Here is a 20,421-nt window from a genome sequence, read left to right as displayed (position 1 = left end):
ATCTTTTTATGTTTATTCTGACATCCAGTGATCTCAATGCATTGTTTTTCTGTATCAAGGAGGGAATATAGCCGTATAGCCTGCTGGCAATGAGCTATACCAGTTGTTAAAGGCCTGAACCCGAGTTATAGGCTCGACCCTCAGACGAGGACCTATGGGAAGGGAGAGGGAGTTTTTTAATAACCGGTATAGCCCAAGACAGGTTGTAAGGCTGTTAGAACATTCCGAACAACTAAGGGTAGAATGTTCTAAGTTTAAAAGAAAGACAAATGAAGACAAAAATTTGAATGTTGAAGCCCCAAGCTTATACCAGCCATAATAAACCCGGAGCCACTCCGTTGTCTTCAATGGCGCTCTCAACATGCCAATGTTCTAATATAGCCTTATAGTCCACTGACAAGGGGTATACCGGTTGTTGAAGGCCCTGAACCCATGCGGCTCAGTCCTATAACAAGGGTGAGAGCCTTTAACAGCAGGTATAGCCTATGAGGCTATTCCACCCACTAAGGGTAGAATGCTCAAAATTTAAAAAAAGTGAGAAGCCTGAAGAGAAACAATGTAAAGTTGGAGCTCTGAGCTTATTCCAGTCATTATAAGTCCGGAGCTACTCCACTGTCTTCAATAGAGCTCTCAACATTTCAGTGTTCTAATTTAGTGGGAGACTGTGTTTGACAAATTAAAAGCAAAAAATAAAACATTCTTTTGCTTCCGACTAACTTAAAAAATGGACAATAGTGAACTAGGAAGACATAAAAATTGGACAGATGCTGAAAGGGGCTCCATCCACTGCTGTCAGAAATCCACAAAAAGATACATGGCAGATGTAACTGAGTTTAGTACAGAGGTATTGAATGCCTCAACTGCATGAAGCTACACAGAAATAAACCTCAAGCACTGGATGGGGAGTGGGTGGATGAAGGCATGGTTTGCCTTCAGAGTTTGCGAACATCCAAAGCTTATGGACCCGTTGCCAGTCGCAGTCTCCACTCTGGTCTTTTCCCATCCACTCAGGGGGTGGTGCGTTGGATGATCAAGGCATGGTTTGCCTTCAGAGTTTGTGAGCACCTAAAAACCTATGAGTTTGTTGCCATTCACTAACGCATCAACAAATCTTTCCCATCCAGTAAATGGAGCAAAATGTATCCAAGTACATGAATAAACTAACTCTCCTTCCGAGGTTTAAAGGGGAACGAAATACCCCCCAAACTTGGTGATGGTGTTTGGGAAAGGATTAGTCCATCCCAGTTGAAAACAAAGAAAAGGATATAACAACTCAACAGCGGGAAAAATCAAATGCCAGACGACATTCCTAGCCTGCCCTACTCCTGGGAATATTTGTGAATTCCTATAAGTCATAGGCATACCCGCTAAGCATAGGAATAAGTATACGGGTGCACATGTATGATGTTTTTTGTGAATCGGGCCGCCGATTTTTATTGCCTATTTTCAGAACATTTGGGGTAACGTCCTAAATCAGGGTAAGTGGGAACCTACTGCTCATTTTCTATTCTGTGGCTTCCAGGGAGTTACGCCAGATTGTCCCCTCTGCAGGCGCGTGCACTGCAACGCTGAGATCCGCCCGTGCTAGGTCTCGAGTGCTGGTAATCTCTTGATTGCCGCTGGATACATGAGTTCAGGTGTGGGGACTGTTACTGAACCGCCAGCTCTAAACCTGGAGCCAGTGACTTCCATTACCTGGTGCACAATGCCACCTGTTGCTTAAAAGCAGCAAGTGCTATGAGACAAGGATAATGAGCGTCTCAATTACATGATTTCTATGGAAAGACCAAGGAGCACGTTTAGGCACTGATCATTAAAATGAAATCTTAAAACTAAACTGCACTCTTATATTCATGTTTTAATGCTTCGATTGCAAGCACGCTGTCTTTAGGCACCACTGCTCTATCCCATTTAAAGCAATCGAGTTGTACATAAACTACATTGTAGATAAGCCCCATAGAAACTGTGCTGTCACTTTCTTTCCCATTTATAACTTTCCAAGCTGCCAGTGAGAGCGCACTACTGGCCCAGTTTACAATCTTCCCTTCTAAAAAATATAGACATTTACACCTTGGAGTATGTTTCTGGCTTTCTAGGAATTAAACACATTTCATAGCGTGGTACTTTGCATCTGTGGTTAATGCGCATTCCATAGAGTACTCACATGTGTAACTTTTTCTGTATAGGGAAATGTAGCAGGTGTACATTTCCACATGGGTAAAGGTGCCTTCAAAATATTTGTAATAATTTTTCCTTCATAAGGAAATATATGGGAATATTCCATTCCCATCCCAGCAAAGCATTTATTCTTGCTCTAGATGGGATTCAATTTACAAGAATAATCAACGTTCAAAACTACAATTCTTAGTAGTCTTAGTGCCTCTCTAGGTCCTCACTGTCAGGAGCGCAGCCAGGAGTCCACCCAGGAGTTCACTTCCCAGCTGTAGGCTTCCAGTGCCACATTAATGCCAGTGGGCACTCTCTACCCCTTGACACACGTCTTGCTTTGAGGGTTAGGTGCGGGATTAAGGAGGCAGATTCCCTCAACACTCCCTGTCAAGTCTATACCTTGTGGGGGCCACCTTCTTTGTACGAGTTCACTGTGGCCTCAAACGTAACGGGGTACAGCGGCGGTAGGTCAAATATCCCGCAATGCTTCCCTGTTGGCATTTAAATAATGCATTAGTGCCGTATTCTCGCAGGCGAATTCCCACAATATTTAATGAAGCTCATGTATTTTAGGGAAAATCCACCCATTGTTCACCCCCGGTTCATGTTGGATCCCCTGTGTGCATTTGGGGGCATATTAACAAGGGCTTTATCTCCGCTTTTTTGGCTTTAGATAAAACTATCGCCCTATTTACAAAAGGTGCTAACATGCATAATCGCATGTTAGCACCCTTTTTCCCAACATCTCCCTTTGCATCTCTAATGAGATGCAAAGTGGGCGTCACTGAGCAGTACAGCCTTGCAAATATCGCTGATGTGCACATCACGATATTTACAAGGCTGCCCCAGTATTTTAGCAGACGTTAGTATTTGGAGAAAACTGCTGTTTTCTCCAAAAACTAATGTCTGCTAAAATCCTGACTTATCCATCCCTAACATAGGGGGTGGATTATGCTGCTATGACCACAGGGTCGTATCAGCAAGGTTATCGCCCTTTTGCAGGGAACATCTCTGGAAAGCCAGCGATGTACCCTGCAAAACGACTCTCTGGAATTTTTATCGCCCTGGAGCAACGCGTTCTTGATAACGCGCTACCAGGGCGATAAATTCCAGAGATAGATGGCGATGAATAACAAAGTGCTAAGCGCGCTTTGCGTTATTCGTCGCCGTTCCTTGCTGATATGCCCCTTGGTGTTCAAAGAAAAAACTTGGCCCAGATTTACTTAAAAGTAAAGCAGTATAGCAACCAAAGTTACTGCTCTGTGTTGCAGGAAAGGGAGAGCGCGGAACAGCACCATATCGACTACAGTGTGGCGTTGTTTTCTTCTCTCCCTGCGCTGGTGCACTTTCGTTTTCTATACTCCAACAGTGCCACCCTTGCCTCATAGGGATTCTGTAAGGAATAGTTTTTGTAGTGGAGAGGGATCCTTCCAGTACATAAATTATCCTTTAACACTTCTCCTGCTTTGTATGAGCATTTGTGATCTACTCCCCGGAGTCCACTTCCTAAACTATTCCCCATGGCTCTTGCAGAGAGGTGTGCACCCTACCATTTCTATTGATCATTTATCATATATTGCCCTATATTGGGGAAGCATCAGCAAGTTCAACAAGCATTTGCAATGCAATAGGTCTCGCATTTACGCGAGTTTAAGCTATTGGCATTGTTTTTAAAACCAAAACATAAATAAAAGGCATTGTCATTTACAATGCCAATAGCTCAAACTCGTGTAAATGAGAGACCTATTTCTTTGGGGAGGGGAGAAGAAATCAGAGCAAAATGTTTTGAAGAACTCTGCTTTATTGCTCAACAAAAAAGCAATGACATTTCATGGGTCATCTAAAAACAAGTGAAATAAAACCACGTTAAAACACAAATATCCACGAAAACCATATCTGCAGCACTGGCGTAAAAAGAAAACTGAACAAGTTGATCTAACCCACTAAGTAAGCCAAATGATTACCCAAAGAAAAGAAGAAATATTATCCTGATTAGAAAACGTTGCAGGGTGTATACAGAGAGAAGAAAACACTGAAGACTAACAAATAATGGCCAAATACAGGGTAAAATACCATGGCCTGGAGTGAGAAACATGTGAGCCAGGATTAAACTGGAGGGGCCCAGCTCAGGGTCATGTGAGCAGTGTCACTGCGACGGCAGAATGAGGACCGTGGTCCCGTAGGATGTCCTCCCTCATGTCATGTGCCCAATGGCCCAAAAGGAAAGACCCGGAAACGTGTGCATCTCGAACTCCAATGACATGGAAATGCCACTCATGCATTGGTTGTCTACGGTGCCAACCAAAACCAGAGCTGCAAACTAAATGTACCCTTCCTTAATCCAGGAAGCAAATCCTACAAAAATGCGCATTGGATTAATTAGAATGACTAATTATGCCAGGTCGTCAAAAGAAGGGCTATCTCATAAACATCCCTAATACAGCCTCCTTTTACAGTCAGGTGAGGGGAAAACGAATCTATATACGTTATATATCCATCTAAATATGTGACTAAAAAGGTTTGTTTTCATATATAAACCTCACATTCGTGTTATTGCCCTGACAACCCAAAGCGGTGAAAGAGTTACTCTAAAACCAAAAATACACGCATGAATAAGCATGCAATGATTTCTTCTATGCAACAAAAAGGAAACCAAGGAAATCATGTTGATTTAATAAGCAGATATTGTTTATAACTCAAATGTATTAAGTTATGGTCTGCGTGCTGTATTATTACTACACGTTATAACATGAAGAGAAGTTCAGAAATTGGTGTTTGCACCATAAAACATGCATTTCCATCCACGTTTGGGTTAGCCGACTTTACAGATATTAAAAAAAACGAGTAAAGTGCGTTTGGGCAATGTGGTAATTAATGCTTTGGAGAGATGTTGTTCATTCGTATGCCTGTGTTTGTCTCTCTACCCCATCTGCCTTTAGGTAAATCCGATACACACCAACCTGCAACTTCGAAAACATGCCTCGGGTATGTGATAAATAGACCTTGGCTATGCCCTGGGGATTTTAACATAAACTATTGGTGCAGAAGGGTCCCTTATTACTCGGGCATATGCAGCAAAGGATGGAAATCGGAGAACGGCACGCTTTTCATACAATTGTGCAGTGTGGAGCTTCTAACAGACACAGTTCGTCGTTAAACTAGGGATTTCTAAAAATCTAGGAATACAATCAATAAAATTATAAGACAAAGCAAACAAGCATTGGCATAGCCAATAGGTCTCGCCTTTGGGACCTTATAAGTGGTTAGCCATGCAACAGTTGCATAACTAAATACTTATAAGATCCCAAAAGCGAGACCTATTGGCTATGCCAAGCGGCCCTGCGGCTACGAAAGTGATCCCGATCGTGACCAAGCATCAAAGCGACCGCGAAAGTGAAGGTAATCGCGGAAAATGGCGGCGCCCGCGCCAGCGCACATGCACTGTAGCTCTAGGCTGGCCTGGTCGCACTTTTTGGAGCCCTCTCAAAAAGTCTTGCCAGACCAGCACATGTGCTGGGTCAGGCGAGACCTAAAAAGGAGAAATTGAGAATTAGAGAACATGGCAACTATCCACACCAACGGAGCAACATCTGGGTTTGAGAAAGAAGTGGTGTTTAAATAAAAGAGAAATGACTTTAAAACAATTCATATCCAGCTAATAATCAGCATGTTCCAATGATGTATTGTCACGAAACCAATTGCTTTTAAATGGTGCAGAAAGAATTCGAAAATGCAGATTATGCGTTAACGTTTCAGTACACTGCATTATGGGCAATGTAGGTGATTTAACTTGAAAGTGACCCTGCTATCGTTTTCATGGCGGAAAAAAATGAATTAGTGGGCCAATGAGGAGGGTTGGGCTAGGGAGGTCGTGGTTAAAGAAGGGTAGAACTAAGAGGTTAACAAACACTCATTGAAACGGAGATGGCGCTGGACTCATCTGAACGTCTGAAGCAGGCATATGAAGCTGTCGGATTGTTTATTTCGGATGAGGGATGAACGTGGAGTGTTTGCTTTGAGTGGTGTCAAATGTGAATGTTTGAATGCATGTAAGTCACGAGTAAGCATGGGGGAGTTAAGCATCAAATGGAAATAGGGGATTGTTTGAGGATAGGTAGTGACGGTTGACGCAGCGGATTGAGCAGTATGAATGGGGAGTAGAGATGTAAGGTGAGTAGGAGGGTGTGTGAGAAATGAATGGAGATGGATAACGAGCGCACAGTGAGAAGCGGTGAAATGTAAGGGGTGCAAGGGGATTTGTGTCCAATAAATGCAGCGGGTGAATATATCGCGAGTGAAAGTGAGGAATAAGGTAAATAGGGATGTGAATTAGATTCATATTGGCACAAAGGAGGGGTAGATGTTTGCTTTGGAATGGAGGGATGTGAGGCTTATATGGAATGTGTTTGACAGGAACACCAGTTTGCCATGAGAACAGAGGGGCATTATTTACATCATTTACATTGCTTATAAAAAAGGGTTCACTGCAGTAATTAAGGATGAGTTGAGATGTAATATTGGTAAAATTGAAAAGTGATTTATGGTGATGACGCAACATGTTAACTAATGGTCATTATGGTAATGAATTTTTGTTTTATTGTTATTCATAGTGGCCCCTGACGAAGGGCACTTGCAGCCCAAAATGCATTGGGTTTTTAAATAGACGCTGCTTTGGATGAATTCCTGGATTTGTCGTGTTTTAGCAAGAGGTCCGGATGGGCACAGTTTCAGCATGAGAAACTTGAAAATGGCACAATATCCCACGTGTGGATTTAAGAAAAGGTTTAATGAAAGGAAAGGGAAAAAAAGCATGGAAAACATGGTCAAAAAAGTATTTATAATGGAGAAAAATATGAATTGTTGCCAAAGTGGCGCGACGTAGCTGTGCATTCGGTCTGGGGCAAGATAATGCCCCATCCTTTCATTTTTGTCATTTATCCAGGTGCCATTTTGGGAAGGGCACCTGACGGATTTACACGCATTCTTGGAAGATTTTAGACAAGATTGTATGTATAAGTAAAAAAGGTGTGCACCCTACCATTTCTATTGATACTGGTGGATACTGCTCCAGTGTTAGGGTGGAGTGAGGTTACACTCTCCTCCAATGTAAGTTCTGGTTCCGGACACTCGCTAAAAAATTTCAAACAAATATCATTTCAGGAAACCATGGGCCTGATGTATCAAAGCAGAAATAATACATTTATATACATAGGACCTCATAAGGTACATTTCCACAAAGTAACAGTTTGGTACAGTAGAGGCGACAATAATATATCTATAACTATAAAAAATGAACAATATTTACAGAGGTAGTAGCAAAAGCTATCAATGAGAGTGGTAGCATTACTGGCATAACATGACCCCAAAATGTGTACCACTTATGGGTGGAAGGGGCACTGGAAGGACAGATTTTTAGTTCAATTGTTCTGTGGTAAGGTAAAGATTGGAAATCCCTTCTAGGGAGTTACCATATTCCAACCTCGAAAACATAAGTATTTGAACTACATGTATGAAATCACTCAGGCACCGGGATCAACTGTTTTATACCCCCCAAAGGCATCTTAGTCAAAGTTGTACCCCTTTAGCTAGTGAGTTAACGTGAGCTGATAAGTTAATGTGCTTATCAGGGAAGATGTCCAGAGATTCACAATATGAGAAATTGAGTTAAATTGTGTTGGAAATAGAGGAAATAAGGAAAAAGTAAAGTTATAGTATATATTGCACATATACGAAGACAAAATACACAGCTTTTTTTAAATAGTCGTAAAGCTTGCCTGCAGGTTGTCAGTCTCCCATGGGTATCAGCTTACTAGGGCTCACTGGATATCAGGACCAGCATTTAGCAAAACAGAATATGGAGTTCATCTGAGCACAGAGTTATTTTTATGGAATTCGTACTAGATAGATATACTTATGATTTTACGAAAGGTCACACTGAAAGATTTGCACTTCCATGTTGCCTGTCGGACTTTATTTCTGGTGTCGCACGAGCTGGTACAGCACAGTTTCCTTTATAAAGGGATCTGTCCTGAAGCTGGTGCTCATCCATCTTGGTACAGAACTGTTAAGATAAACGCCAATAACCAACATAGTTTCTTTGTAGGTTTATTGTAGTATGAGAAAGCAGCATACAGGGCAAGAGGGCCAGTAGGATCAGCACCAATTGACCTTGGTATTCCAATCCGCTGTGTCCCACATTCCAACTACTACATAACATATAATACAAGTTCCAATGAAGTACTCCCCATTCTATAACATACTACATAAAGTAAGTTACCTACTAAATGTTGTTAATCATCATTACATAGTATAACATCCACCACATATCTCCCCTCTTTTGAAAGAAAACTAATCTCCTTTTAGTTACATAACAAAAGATAATAGAAAATGAAAGAGAAAAGAAGGAGAAAGAAGAAAAAAAAAGTTGTGCTGATAACTTTTCAAAGAATCACACAAAATGTACAGCAAATAAAATTCAATCATAACATTTCTTGGGAACTTTTCTTGTTTTAGTAATTTTCTGTACCATTTGAGTACCTGAACTTTCTCTTTATGTGGTCAAAACAGTATTGGCTAATCGAGACACATTCCACCACTGTCCATTACTTAGTTTCACTGCCTGTCCCTTAATGTCAATGATACAACTGGGTTCTCTAAATTTAGATTTCCCTTTTTGCAATAGCAAAGGATCCTTGACCCGAACAAACTCACCTACCAAAAACTTTACTTCTCTTCTTTGCCTCCTTTCCCTTTCACACCTCTCACAATTAGCATAATCACTGGCATTTTTTGCTTTGCTGGCCTCACTGAAAACATTACAATCACCACCAAACGCTTTCCCCTTCCAAAATGGTTAAGTGTAGATACTGCCCTTCTCCCTCTCATCAACTCAAACAGTACAGCATCTGAATTAGAGTGCGGAGTACTTCTATTTGCCCAAACCACATCTCTAACCGCTGTCTCACAGTCACCTCTTGCTTTTACCGTACTCTGTATACCTTCAACCAACACTCTGTTGACTCTCTCAACTTTCCCGTTAGCTTGTGGGTGACAAAGTGGAGTGCGTAAATGTTTCACTCTTACCTTTGTTAAGAACTCTTGCATACTGGAAGACATAAATTGCACACCATTATCTGTTAGTAACTCTTCAGGTACTCCTTCTCTACTGAAAACGTCTGGTAGAAAACAGATGACAGATTTGGTGTTGGGTTCTGAAACACCTCTCACTTCTACCCATCTGGACAAATGATCTGTTAATACCTCAAAATATCTCATGCTATTGGGTAGTATGTGAAAAGGACCTAAAAAATCCACAGCTGCCCTCTGCCAAACCCTGTCTCGACAAAGAACCAGTAACCAGTTTTTGCACAGGTGTAGAAGTAGACAAATGTTTCTTACTATAGGAACATTGTATACACTCCCTCACCACTGTTTTAACTTCACAATCAACACTGGGCCACCAAAAATCATTCCAAATTCGGCGTTTAGTTGCAGTCAGTCCTATATGGCCAGCATGGGCAGTTTTAAATATTCTTTGTTTGAAACAGTTTGGAGGAAATATCTTTCCTCCCCTAACCAGTAACTTGTCTTCATTGGAAAGTTCATCAGCGATTTTGCAATAGGGTTGTAAATTAACTCCTACTGATGTCTCTGTGGGTCAACTCGCAACCACAAATTACATAACCTGCTTCAAACAGGATCACTCACCAAAGCGTCTTACCACACTTCCATATTAGAACAAATCACAGTATCAGCCACATTTACATTTATACATTCTTCAATATCTTCATGTTCTTCTGAGTTCAAATTACCATCATCTTCAGGAAGTCTAGAAAATAAGTCTGCTTTGATATTCTTATGAAGAGAAATCTGATGTACAGAAAAATTTAATTCTAACAATTTAGTTGCCAATCTTGCCAGTCTAGCTGCAGCCTTCTGTATTTTGGAACCTGAAACGTTATCTACTAAAGGTTTATGATCCGTCCTCAACCAAAACTTCCTTCACCACACAAGATTGAAACTTTTCAACTCCCCACACACATGCAAGCATTTCAGTTCCACGTCCTTCATTCTCCTAGAAGCAAACCCCACAGTAACCTCCTTATCTCCAATCATCTGTGACAATACCGCACCCATTTCATAGGAGCTGGCATCCACTATTACATAGGTATCGCGACCCTCCACATATGCCGGAAGAGCTGGAGCTGCTAAAATGCTCTCCTTGATGAGCAGAAAATGTTCTTGACAGGTAGCCGTCCAATTGAAATCTGCTCCTTTCTTCAGTAAGTTCTTAAAACTCTCAATGAGACTAGCGAAGTTTTCTATACATTTCGCATAAAACTTGCAAAGACCAACAAAGGACCGTAACTGATCTTTATCAACTGGATGTGAGTATTAACTATCCCTTCAACAACATTGGTTTACGTTTGATGCCAACCATAGAAAGAATGTGGCCTAAATACTCAATTTCGTTCACTGCAAAAATACATTTGTCCTCTCTGATCGTTACCCTATTTTTTTGCACTTGTTCCACCACCTCATCATGTTTTTCCTCTGTGCCAGTATGAACTAATATATGATTCTGGAACACCACCACATTAGGCACATCTTGAAACATGTTGGTCATCATTTTTATAAAAACACAGAAGCAGCTGAAGCCAGTCCAAATGGTATGCAACAAATTTGAAACGTACCATCAGGCGTGACAAAAGCTGTTAGATGGCTAGATTGCTTGTCCAACACTACCTGATGATACGCTGCGCGCAAATATAATTTTGAAAATCACTTGGACTGGCCCACAGCTGTAATGAGATCCTTAATGCGCAGTAAAGGATAGGTCTCCACTCAGATGGCCTTGTTAAGGGACTTTAAATCCACATATAAATGTACTTCATCAGATTTCTTCTTGGCTAAGACAATGGAAGATAACCACAAAGTGGCATCAACTTTTTCAATGATACCATCACTTTGCATTTTTTTTAGCATTAGTGCAAGTTCACATCTTATGCTGTGTGGAACATTTCTAAGTTTGTGTTTCACAGGAGACACACCCTCTGTAACCTTAATAACGTGAAAAGTCTCTGATTTTACCATGGAATACATTTTCAAACTTTTGTTTCCATTGCATACGGTCAGACACAGAATTTATCAAAGAAACAGGATTCTTCTGACCCGGTTTGATATTCATACAAAATTCCGCCTGGTGCCACCACCCTAACACATTTGTACCTTTGTAGGCCACATACACTTTGCCATGAATCGTTTTGTTTTCAAAAGTAATATCGCCCCAAAAATATCCTCCCAAATCTTTTCTACTACCTTCAAATGCACTGGTAACAGCATCAGGAGGCAACAGTACTTTATGAGACCAAGATTTTTTGTACTTGTCAAGCGAAATTATAGTGATCCCTCAATTTTTGTGTACTAACGGATCCCCATATTTCTTTTCCATTTGCACATTGTTGATTTCCACACACTCCACAGGTAGCACTAATTCTTCTACTCTTTTCTAAATATCCTCTCGTCCATCACATATGACATGCCCTTGAATACTCCTGACCGGAATACGTCTGCCGCCCCTACACACTTTTCCAAAATGACCTCGTTTTCTACATGTCCAACATTCTTGTGTAGCAGCTGCACAGTTTTTGTAGCTTGACATATGTGATGTTAACCCACATCTAAAACATTGCACATTTGGGTAAGTGCGTCCAAATACAACAGACTTTCCACCTCTAGCATCAATGTCCGCTTAATATTTTCCTTTCTTTGACTTAACATCACTGACACCGAAGCATGTGAATTGTTAATAGATTCATTTACACTTGCCACACTTGTAGAAGGAGTTTCAAGTTCCAGCTGTTTGGCATCTAATTGTGAACATTCAATACTTTTTGCCATATCGATGGTTTCATCCAAAGAAGGATTCTTGAATGATATTAATTTTTGCTGAATCTTCTTTGAACGACACCTGCAAACTATTTGGTCCCTGATTAATTGAGACATAAAATTGTCAAAAGCATAATAACTTGCCAGAACCTTCAAAGGAGTCCCATAAGTTTCAATGGATTCACTTGGGCCTTAAACCCTAGTGAAGAACTACCACCAAATTAACTTTCTCCTCAAAATAGGTACTCAATTGTTTTACTCCTAATTGATATTCATCCAGATGCTCACTGTCTTGGCCAGTATAATCAGGTAGTTGGTCAAAGACATTTTGACCTTCAACACCTAGTAGTCGTAAAGCATTTCCTATCCACTTTCAAACCATCAATTGCCCCCAAGTAAGCATTAAAGGATCTGAACCATAAACGCCATTTTAAAGGTGGTTCACCAGGTTCCTGTAAAAAATGATTAGGAGGTGTTACAGTTTGCATGGTAACTACAACAGCGAGAAAGAAAGGAAAGAAATATAAATATATAAATGATAATTTGATCAAATTATTAGCACATTGAAACATGGTCTGTAATTAAAATATTCCTGTTACTTTTCTCCTTTGTGTTTTTTCTTCTTTATATTGTTTAGATGTACTAATAATAATAGCTTGATATTCTGATTAATATTTCTGTTGCCTTCCTCCACTCTTCCTTGCCTAGGTTTAAACTTTGCAGTCTTAGTATTATTGATAGGTGTGCCAATCACTGTGTTGGCAAAAGGTAATAGACTGGGTGTGCAGATTGTCGAAAATCCGGAATCCGCGGCACTAGACACTTTCTGTTTGCCGGTAATCCTCGTGCGCATGTGCAAAATTGCATTAAACCACACCACACTGACTGCATCTCATATGCAATACTTCATCCGGTGGGGTGTAAATCGCTGTCTCAGCCGACACCGCAGGTTCTGGCACTGGAGCCTAGTCTGTCCAAAACACACTGAGGGAAAACAGCGTGATCACAAATTGGCTGCTGGCAGACTTGTAACTATGGAAATGAATAACAGCACTCGAGAAAGACAATAATCTCGCATCCAGCACGTGGTGATACAAGTGCTGGGGGACCTGCTGCTCGTGCCAAGGCAACCAGTACAAGCGTTTTAGGCCTCTTTCAAACTGCACGGTACATGGTAGAAACTTTTCAGAATTTGTAAACGTGCTGATTATGCAGCACTATGCTTTGGAAAAAATGATCCCTGGGCCCTCGAGTAGTACAACTGATATGAAGAATAAAGAGAAGAGTACCTTTGAGTAACTTGTGAAGTAAGCAAAAAAATATATATATTTTCCTTTACAGAAGTCTTGACGGAGATCGTGATCTCATGCTTGTTGCCATTCTTATTGAGCTAAAAACCAATAACCAACGTAGTTTCTTTGTAGGTTTATTGTAGTATGAGAAAGCAGCATACAGGACATGAGGGCCCAGAGGATCAGCACCAACGGACCTTGGTATTCCAATCCACCGACCTTGGAGTCCAATCCACTGTGTCCCACATTCTAACTACTACATAACATAAAATACAAGCTCCAATGAAGTCCTCCACATTCCATAATGTACTGCATAAAGTACGTGACCTACTAAATGCTGCTAATCATCATTACATAGTATAACAACACCACAAGAACCTCTATGCATTGCTCGTCCACTCTCCTGGTACCTGCATTCTATTCAACTGCAGCATTTTTATGTTTTGCTGCCATTACTCCTTGCTCTTCATGGGACTTCTGCATTCTGTGGTTTTGCAGTAAGTTTGGTTAGGGAAAGATATCTATTGTATTTTTTGTGGTTAAACTTTATCAGTTAAGAAATATGGAACTATTTGTGATGTCACTCCATCCAGTCTTTGGATTTTCTTGGCTCAGGCAGTAATTGTGGTAGATCCAGATGTTAAATCTGGCTTGTCAATAATCTCTTTGAATTTGGCAGGATCTATTCTAACTTTTCTGATCCTGGGTGGTTCGCTTTTATTGAAAGAAATTATGTTTGCATATTCCAAGAGACATTGGCTGCGGAACGTTAGTTACTAATTGTGAGAAGCTGGCCTGGCATATGCTGGTCACTAGTTATAGTGGCCACCTTGCACCAGTCCAATTTGACTCTTATGGTAGATAGGTTTAAGACAAACTTTTAAAGAAAGCTATCCTAGTGGTAACTGTGGAGAACAGCCTTCAGGCTAAGTCTCAGAGGAATGTAAAGCAGCTTGTTTTACCTTATAATCTCTTGAATTTCCAAATGAAAGGACACCACAAAGGTATATGTATCAAATATATATGTATTTATTACTAGACACACTCTACTAATCTCTTTATGAGATTAGAAGTCAAGAACATATGCAAATATCAACGTTTCACAATAAGTTAAGCACAAATATGGCTGGGGCTCTAGGGGCGTACCAGACCATATACTGAAAAAGAGGTTTAGGAATGTCGACTTCCAAGGGGACAAGGCCTAAGGCCTGTAGAATCGCTGGGGCCTCACTAATCCACCCAAGGCAGGTAAGTTAAGGACTCACGGGAGACGCGTGCAGTGTGAGAACACAGCCGCGTGTTCCCTATTGATTTCATTGGAGCAAGTCGCGGTTGGAATTTTAAAGTTTTAGGGTACTTCTAGAGCAGAGGTCTTCAAACTTTTGGATGCCGAGACCCCCCTGTCAACATTTTGAGGCGTAAGGACCCCCTCTTGACAAAAATGTCTAAACCTGTTGACTAAATTGCGTGGGATGAAAATGTAAATAAGGTTATGTGATGCCGCGTATTTTGGGATAGCATTGCTTCATTATTTTGATATTTGTTACACACAGTAACGCTGAGGAAAGATTTCACCCAATCAGTACCCATTTATAACCAAAATACAGCAATTATCATCAGAAAGATTTCAAGGTAACCTTTGTGAAGGGCCTTCCACTCTGCAGCAATACGTGCTGCCACATTAGAAGCTCACCTGGCCCTGACCGGAAGAAGCAGGGGTCCCTTAAAACCCTGGCGGTTTTGTGTAGAGTTAAGCCTTTTACCCATGCAGCTTTCCTCTCACCCCCTCCCTTCCATCCCTCTCTCCTCTCCTAACCCCGGATCCCTCTCTCACTTTGCAGCTCATTTTCTTTCACCCCTTTTTACAACTTCTGAACTCTCCCCATTCAACCTCTCACTTCACCTTTAATCACCTCTTGCCATTCTGTCCTTTCACTGCCCTCATCTCTAACAGTCTCTCACATTTATCTCATGGCCTCTCTGGCCCTGTCACCTCCCGTGCCCCTCAGCACTTCTCATTCACCTCGTCTCTTCATTCAAATTTTTGTCTATTTGTATCTTACACCTCTCCAGTCCCCCCATTCCTCTTTCACATCTCCCCTTTGTTCTAACAGAAGCCCTCACCTTTGGATCACACTCACTTCTTGCGTGTCCACACTTCTCTTCGGCAATTCACATTTCTCCTCATCCCTGACCTCTTCAATCAAATTCTCTCACTCCCTTGCTGTCCTCTCTCATTTTGGGTGCGGATGCAAGTTCAGAATGGGATGAATGAATGTATGATTACTGATGGGCTTGTTTGAGTGAGTTGCATATTGAGTAGTGAGGGGGACAGGTGAGTGAAGTGTCACATGAGTGCAGGATGAGTAGTGTACTCGTGTGACTGCAGGTTGAGGTATAGTGTGAGCAGGACAAGTGCATTTTGAGAGCAGAGTGATCACTGTGAGTGCAGGGTGAGCGGGTGAATGGTGCAAGTGCATGGTGATCAGTGTGAGTGCATTGTGATCGCTGTGAGTGCAAGGTGAGCGGGTGAATGGTGCAAGTGCATGGTGATCAGTGTGAGTGCATTGTGATCACTGTGAGTGCAGGGTGAGCGGGTGAATGGTGCAGGTGCATGGTGATCAGTGTGAGTGCATTGTGATCGCTGTGAGTGCAAGGTGAGCGGGTGAATGGTGCAAGTGCATGGTGATCAGTGTGAGTGCATTGTGATCACTGTGAGTGCAGGGTGAGCGTGACAATGAAGGGCGAGAATGAGGAATGAGTTGTCTGAATGCAGGGTGCATTCCCAGACCCATGAAGTAACTCAGCATGTTATTGACGGGGCGTAGACTTTAAGATCTAAGTTAAACTATTGCGGCATTAATCGGGGATCGAGGGTGAAGGAAATAAATAATGTGCTGATCCTGCAACAAACTTCCAGTCCTATGGTTAGGGTTGCCAGCAGATTATTTTGGTGGCCCAGTCGGTACAAAAAAAAAACAGTTACCTAAAGCGGTATTTTCAGCGCTTATCTGTGCATACTTCCCAGGGCCGGCTTTAGTGCTGGTGGTGCCCTGTGCGACCATGTTTGTTGGTGCCCCCCACAATGACCACCCCCACCACGGATTCTCTCACTAGCACCCTTTAACAGTGACCAAGTCTCCATAACCCCACACTCTCAGATGCATTGAATTAGTTATATAGTGCCCCTCATACCAGTGTAGGGTGTCCGAGCACTTTGCATCACACACACATTACACAGAGACAATCAATCATAAGTGTGTAAATCAGTGTATAGGAAATGTTACATAAGCCAAAGGACTAAAAGTATAGGAGTCACATGTCATCCATACTGGTAGGCAGTATAGTTCAAGAGTGCTTGGTGTGGAGAAGCACAAACTCAGAGTCGAAAAAGAAACAGCATGGTTGGGAGTTTCCTTTAATAATAAGAATTGATTTCTAGCCAAATTAACCCTTTTTGCAACATTAATCAATGGTCTAATAATGTATTCTTTGTAGTGTGAATGCTGTTCTAGGATGAAAGTTAATAGCTCACTATTCTCTATTAGGACTTTAAGTTATAAATTGCAAGTAACAAAAGGATGTCTCTTTTGAAAGCAGTAACCTGCTGATCTCTTCACATCATACGCACTCTGTAATCTACTTGGTACACGTTCTTTGCAGCAGGCATATTAACCCTCTGCACTAACATCACCCAAGTCAAAACCTCAACTATACAACATTCTGATTTCTCTCCAGGAAGATAATTAATCACACAAGTTATCTTGACATTTATGTGAGGCCTGGTGATTGCCAGGGAAAGAAACACTGCAGCAGGTGCTTCAAAAGCACAATAAACTTTCACTCACGCGCCCCCAGGAAGCCAACTTTGTATTCATTTCCATGAAATGCATTCTCACACTACGGCAGTGAATGTAAAATCCAAATGTAAGGAATAGGCACAGTGGGGACCCAGGGGGTACTGGAACCAGCAAAAAAACCTAAGCCTCTGTAAGCAGTTTACAAAGGCATGTTAAATGGTCTTTAAAGACCTGTGAAAAAACACGGGGGTGCCGGAGATAGGAATCCAGACACTGCCCACCTGAGCCCCCAGCAGCTCAAGTTTCACTGCAGCAGCCCGGGCTGAGACACAGGACGGGGGAAGGGGGGGGGGGGGCTGAAGCCCTTGGGCCTGGGCAGAAGTGTGACTGGGAAGGCGCGACCCCCTTTGCATCACTCCACGGCCCCCCTGGGGGTCGCGCCCCACAGTTTGAAGACCCCTGTTCTAGAGAGTCTACAAGCAAGCCACTTATAAGGTAAGTAGTTCGGGGGCCAACACCCACAGGAGCACCGGAGTGCATGAGTTACCTCACCCAGGGAAGCCGGGTGCATAGGTGTCTTTTGGTGTCGGGTCGCGTCGTCGTTTTCAATGGAAGCCGAAGAAGTTTTGCTGCTTGTGAAGACTGGAGAAGTGTCCGGTGGAATCCAAGGCTGGATTCAAGATGAAGAAGACCTGAAAGCAGAAGGGACAGGGTTCACAGTCACTTGCCAGTGACCCGGGGCCAGGAAGATGGATGCCCGCGGAAGTCGGGTGATTTCAGGTGATCAAGGGTGTTTTGACTCTTCAGCCACGAGGTCCAGGAGGCGTCGACGATGACCAGGAGCTGGATTCGGAGTGTCCCACAAAGTCTGCAGCTTACTGAGGTGTGGGCACCCGGATTTGAGCCAACAAGCCTTGGCAACAACAAGTCTTATGGAATGTAAAGAAAGTCAGCGGTGCAAACCAGCAAGGTCTGAGGGACTCACCCAGCAAGGGTAAGTCAGGGCAGGCCTGGAGCAATCAGGGGAGCCCTTTGGTTTGATGAGAAAGTCTTCAGGGGACCCACAAGCCAGTCGGCAAGGAATCGCGAAGATGCCTCGTGAGGATTTGCTTCACAGGAGCCCACGGTCACTCGGGATGAGGTAGGCCTCTGATGTTTGAGGGAAATTCTGCTGGAGGCTTGGACCACACGTGGTCCAAAGCACAAGTTCGTAGAACGTCGTGAAGGGGTTGCACTTGACAATAGTGCACGGTACCCAGGTATTGCTGTTCCTCGTCACTCGTGGGATCCACTCGCCTCAGCTCTGCTGGGGACTCACAATGGCCGTCGAAGTCAGGAAATCCACTTTGGGGCTGCAGAGACTTCGGACTCCAGCGGGAGCGGGAAAGATTGCGACCGTTGATTCAAGTTTTTGGTGCCTGCCAAGCAGGGGAGTCACTTCTTGACTCCAAGGGAGATTCTTCAGTCTTCCAAAGGTAGTGGAACATCGAAGGGCCAGGATTCTTCTTGTAGAGCGTCGTCCAGGGATATCTGATTTGCAATGGCAAGGTTTCCCTATCTTATACTAAAGGAAAGGGAGGGACTAGCTCTATGACCACTCCTCTGGGAGGGTCAGGGGAGTGGGTGGTTACACCCACTTCCCTTTGTCCAGTTTCACGCCAGAGCCGGGGCAGGTAGCCCCTGAACCGGTTTGAGCTGGCATATGCACAGAGGAGCCTACTGCTCCCCCAGTGCAGGACTTCAAAGCATTCTAGGATTGCACCCACCCAGCCCCAATACACTAAATCCTGTCTGGAAGGTGGTGACACCTCCCTGTGACAAGATGCCTATTGTTGGGCCTCCTCCACTGCGAGTTTCAGTCAGCAGCAGGAGGGCAGCCCAGTGTCTGTGCTTGTGGCATCCATTTTGTGATGCCAGGGCTCTTTCAGATTTCTACTGTTTCCACAGTAGGTACATGTCGTCCCCTCTAGAAGGGTAGGATCATACTCCCACACCAGTTACTGGTGTGGTGGTATTATTCCAAGTTGTTTGACACCAAACACGACATGTTTTGATGCAGTCATTCCAAAGTTAGCATTTACCGCTAGGTCATAATGCACTTAAGAGTATATGGTTTAACCGCATCCACAAACAGCCACAGAGAATAGACTATGCCAGCTTCAGAGGGGCCCTGCTCATGCAGAGGCACCCCCTCACATTGTAAACCAAGCATCCTGCCATTAGGATTGATAGGGCCTGCCTTAGGGGTGACTGATAGGTTTATATGTGTGTGTAAGGTGAGATATAGGAACCTATACCTCAGTGAGGAGTGCTAACACTACCTCACCCAGGCTGCAGTAGCAGGCCTGTGGTGTCAGATTTAGTCTGCTTCCCAGGGGTGGCATAATACATGCTTCAGCCCCTGGTCCGCCTGTGAAGTACCTATGCCCTTGGTACCTAAGGTACCATATACTAGGGGTTCATAAGGTACCACAGTATCCAATTACTAGTGCATCTAATATGCACTCCAAATTGTTTAGAGAGAACAGAGAGACTAGGTCCCTGATTAGCAGGGACCTAGCCAGACTATAGCCAGAAACCCGTGTTAACATCAGAAAAAAGTGAGGGCAACATAAGTGCAGATCCTACTCTCCTACATTAATGGTTACACAGCATATTGTGTTTAATCATTAGCCCCAAAGAAATCAGATAGAACCAGCGGAGGTTTAGCTATCTTTGTAAAGAATACTATTGCTTGTGCCCACAAACAGCTGTCAATTGGGAAGATATGAATCAGAGGATAATCTTATCAATAAGGTAAAACATTTGATTAGTCGTGTTAGGGGCTGCCATTCAGTAATATTCAGTAATTTGCGAAGATATCCTCAGCACCCAGAGGATTCCCACATCCAATCCAATGTATGATATTATTGAGCTGACCATGTTAGATGACCTGATTGGCACCTACCAGCATCAGACTAAAATGTTGGTGGCAGGGGACTTTAATGTCATGTTCGAACCATCCCCTCTAATTAATATTCTGATTGAGGAGGAAGATACATTTTGGGTAATCCTTAACTTGACTCACAAATCCTACTGCCACCATTTTACTAATACAGCCCTCCAGTGGTGGTTGGGGGTTAACTTTTAAGAGAGTTTTTAATATTATTGATTATATCCTGGTAGATGTCAGAATTTGGTCACTAATGGCTGACATGGTTATTACTCCTCGGTCTGATAGTGATCATATAACCCCCTGATTTTAACCCTGGGGTTAACCCTTTCAAAAGGTC

At 42.7% G+C, this 20,421-nt stretch overlaps 1 protein-coding gene and 1 long non-coding RNA gene across 6 annotated transcripts in view; one reads left to right on the top strand and one right to left on the bottom strand.

Annotated features, from left to right (window-relative positions):
* The window catches only part of LOC146809917 (uncharacterized), an 81,556-nt gene that overhangs the window by 7,211 nt on the left and 53,924 nt on the right, over nucleotides 1–20,421 (bottom strand). For 3 of the 4 annotated variants that reach the window (XR_014966509.1, XM_085616784.1, XM_085616783.1), the window contains one exon: nucleotides 7,208–7,299. The exons of the other annotated variant lie outside the window; for it this stretch is intronic. Coding sequence is in view for 2 of the 3 variants with exons in the window: in XM_085616784.1 (XP_085472910.1) it covers nucleotides 7,208–7,299 (92 nt within the window). In the remaining variant the exon portion in view is untranslated. The remainder of the gene's footprint in view (nucleotides 1–7,207; nucleotides 7,300–20,421) is intronic. 4 annotated transcript variants of the gene reach the window in all.
* Nucleotides 1–20,421, top strand: part of LOC146809918 (uncharacterized) — a 269,958-nt gene that overhangs the window by 240,744 nt on the left and 8,793 nt on the right. The gene's annotated exons all lie outside the window — the stretch shown is intronic.

The sequence above is a fragment of the Triturus cristatus genome, chromosome 7 (assembly GCF_964204655.1).
Source record: "Triturus cristatus chromosome 7, aTriCri1.1, whole genome shotgun sequence".
Lineage (NCBI taxonomy): Eukaryota > Metazoa > Chordata > Amphibia > Caudata > Salamandridae > Triturus > Triturus cristatus.
This window is presented reverse-complemented; position numbering and strand designations above follow the sequence as displayed.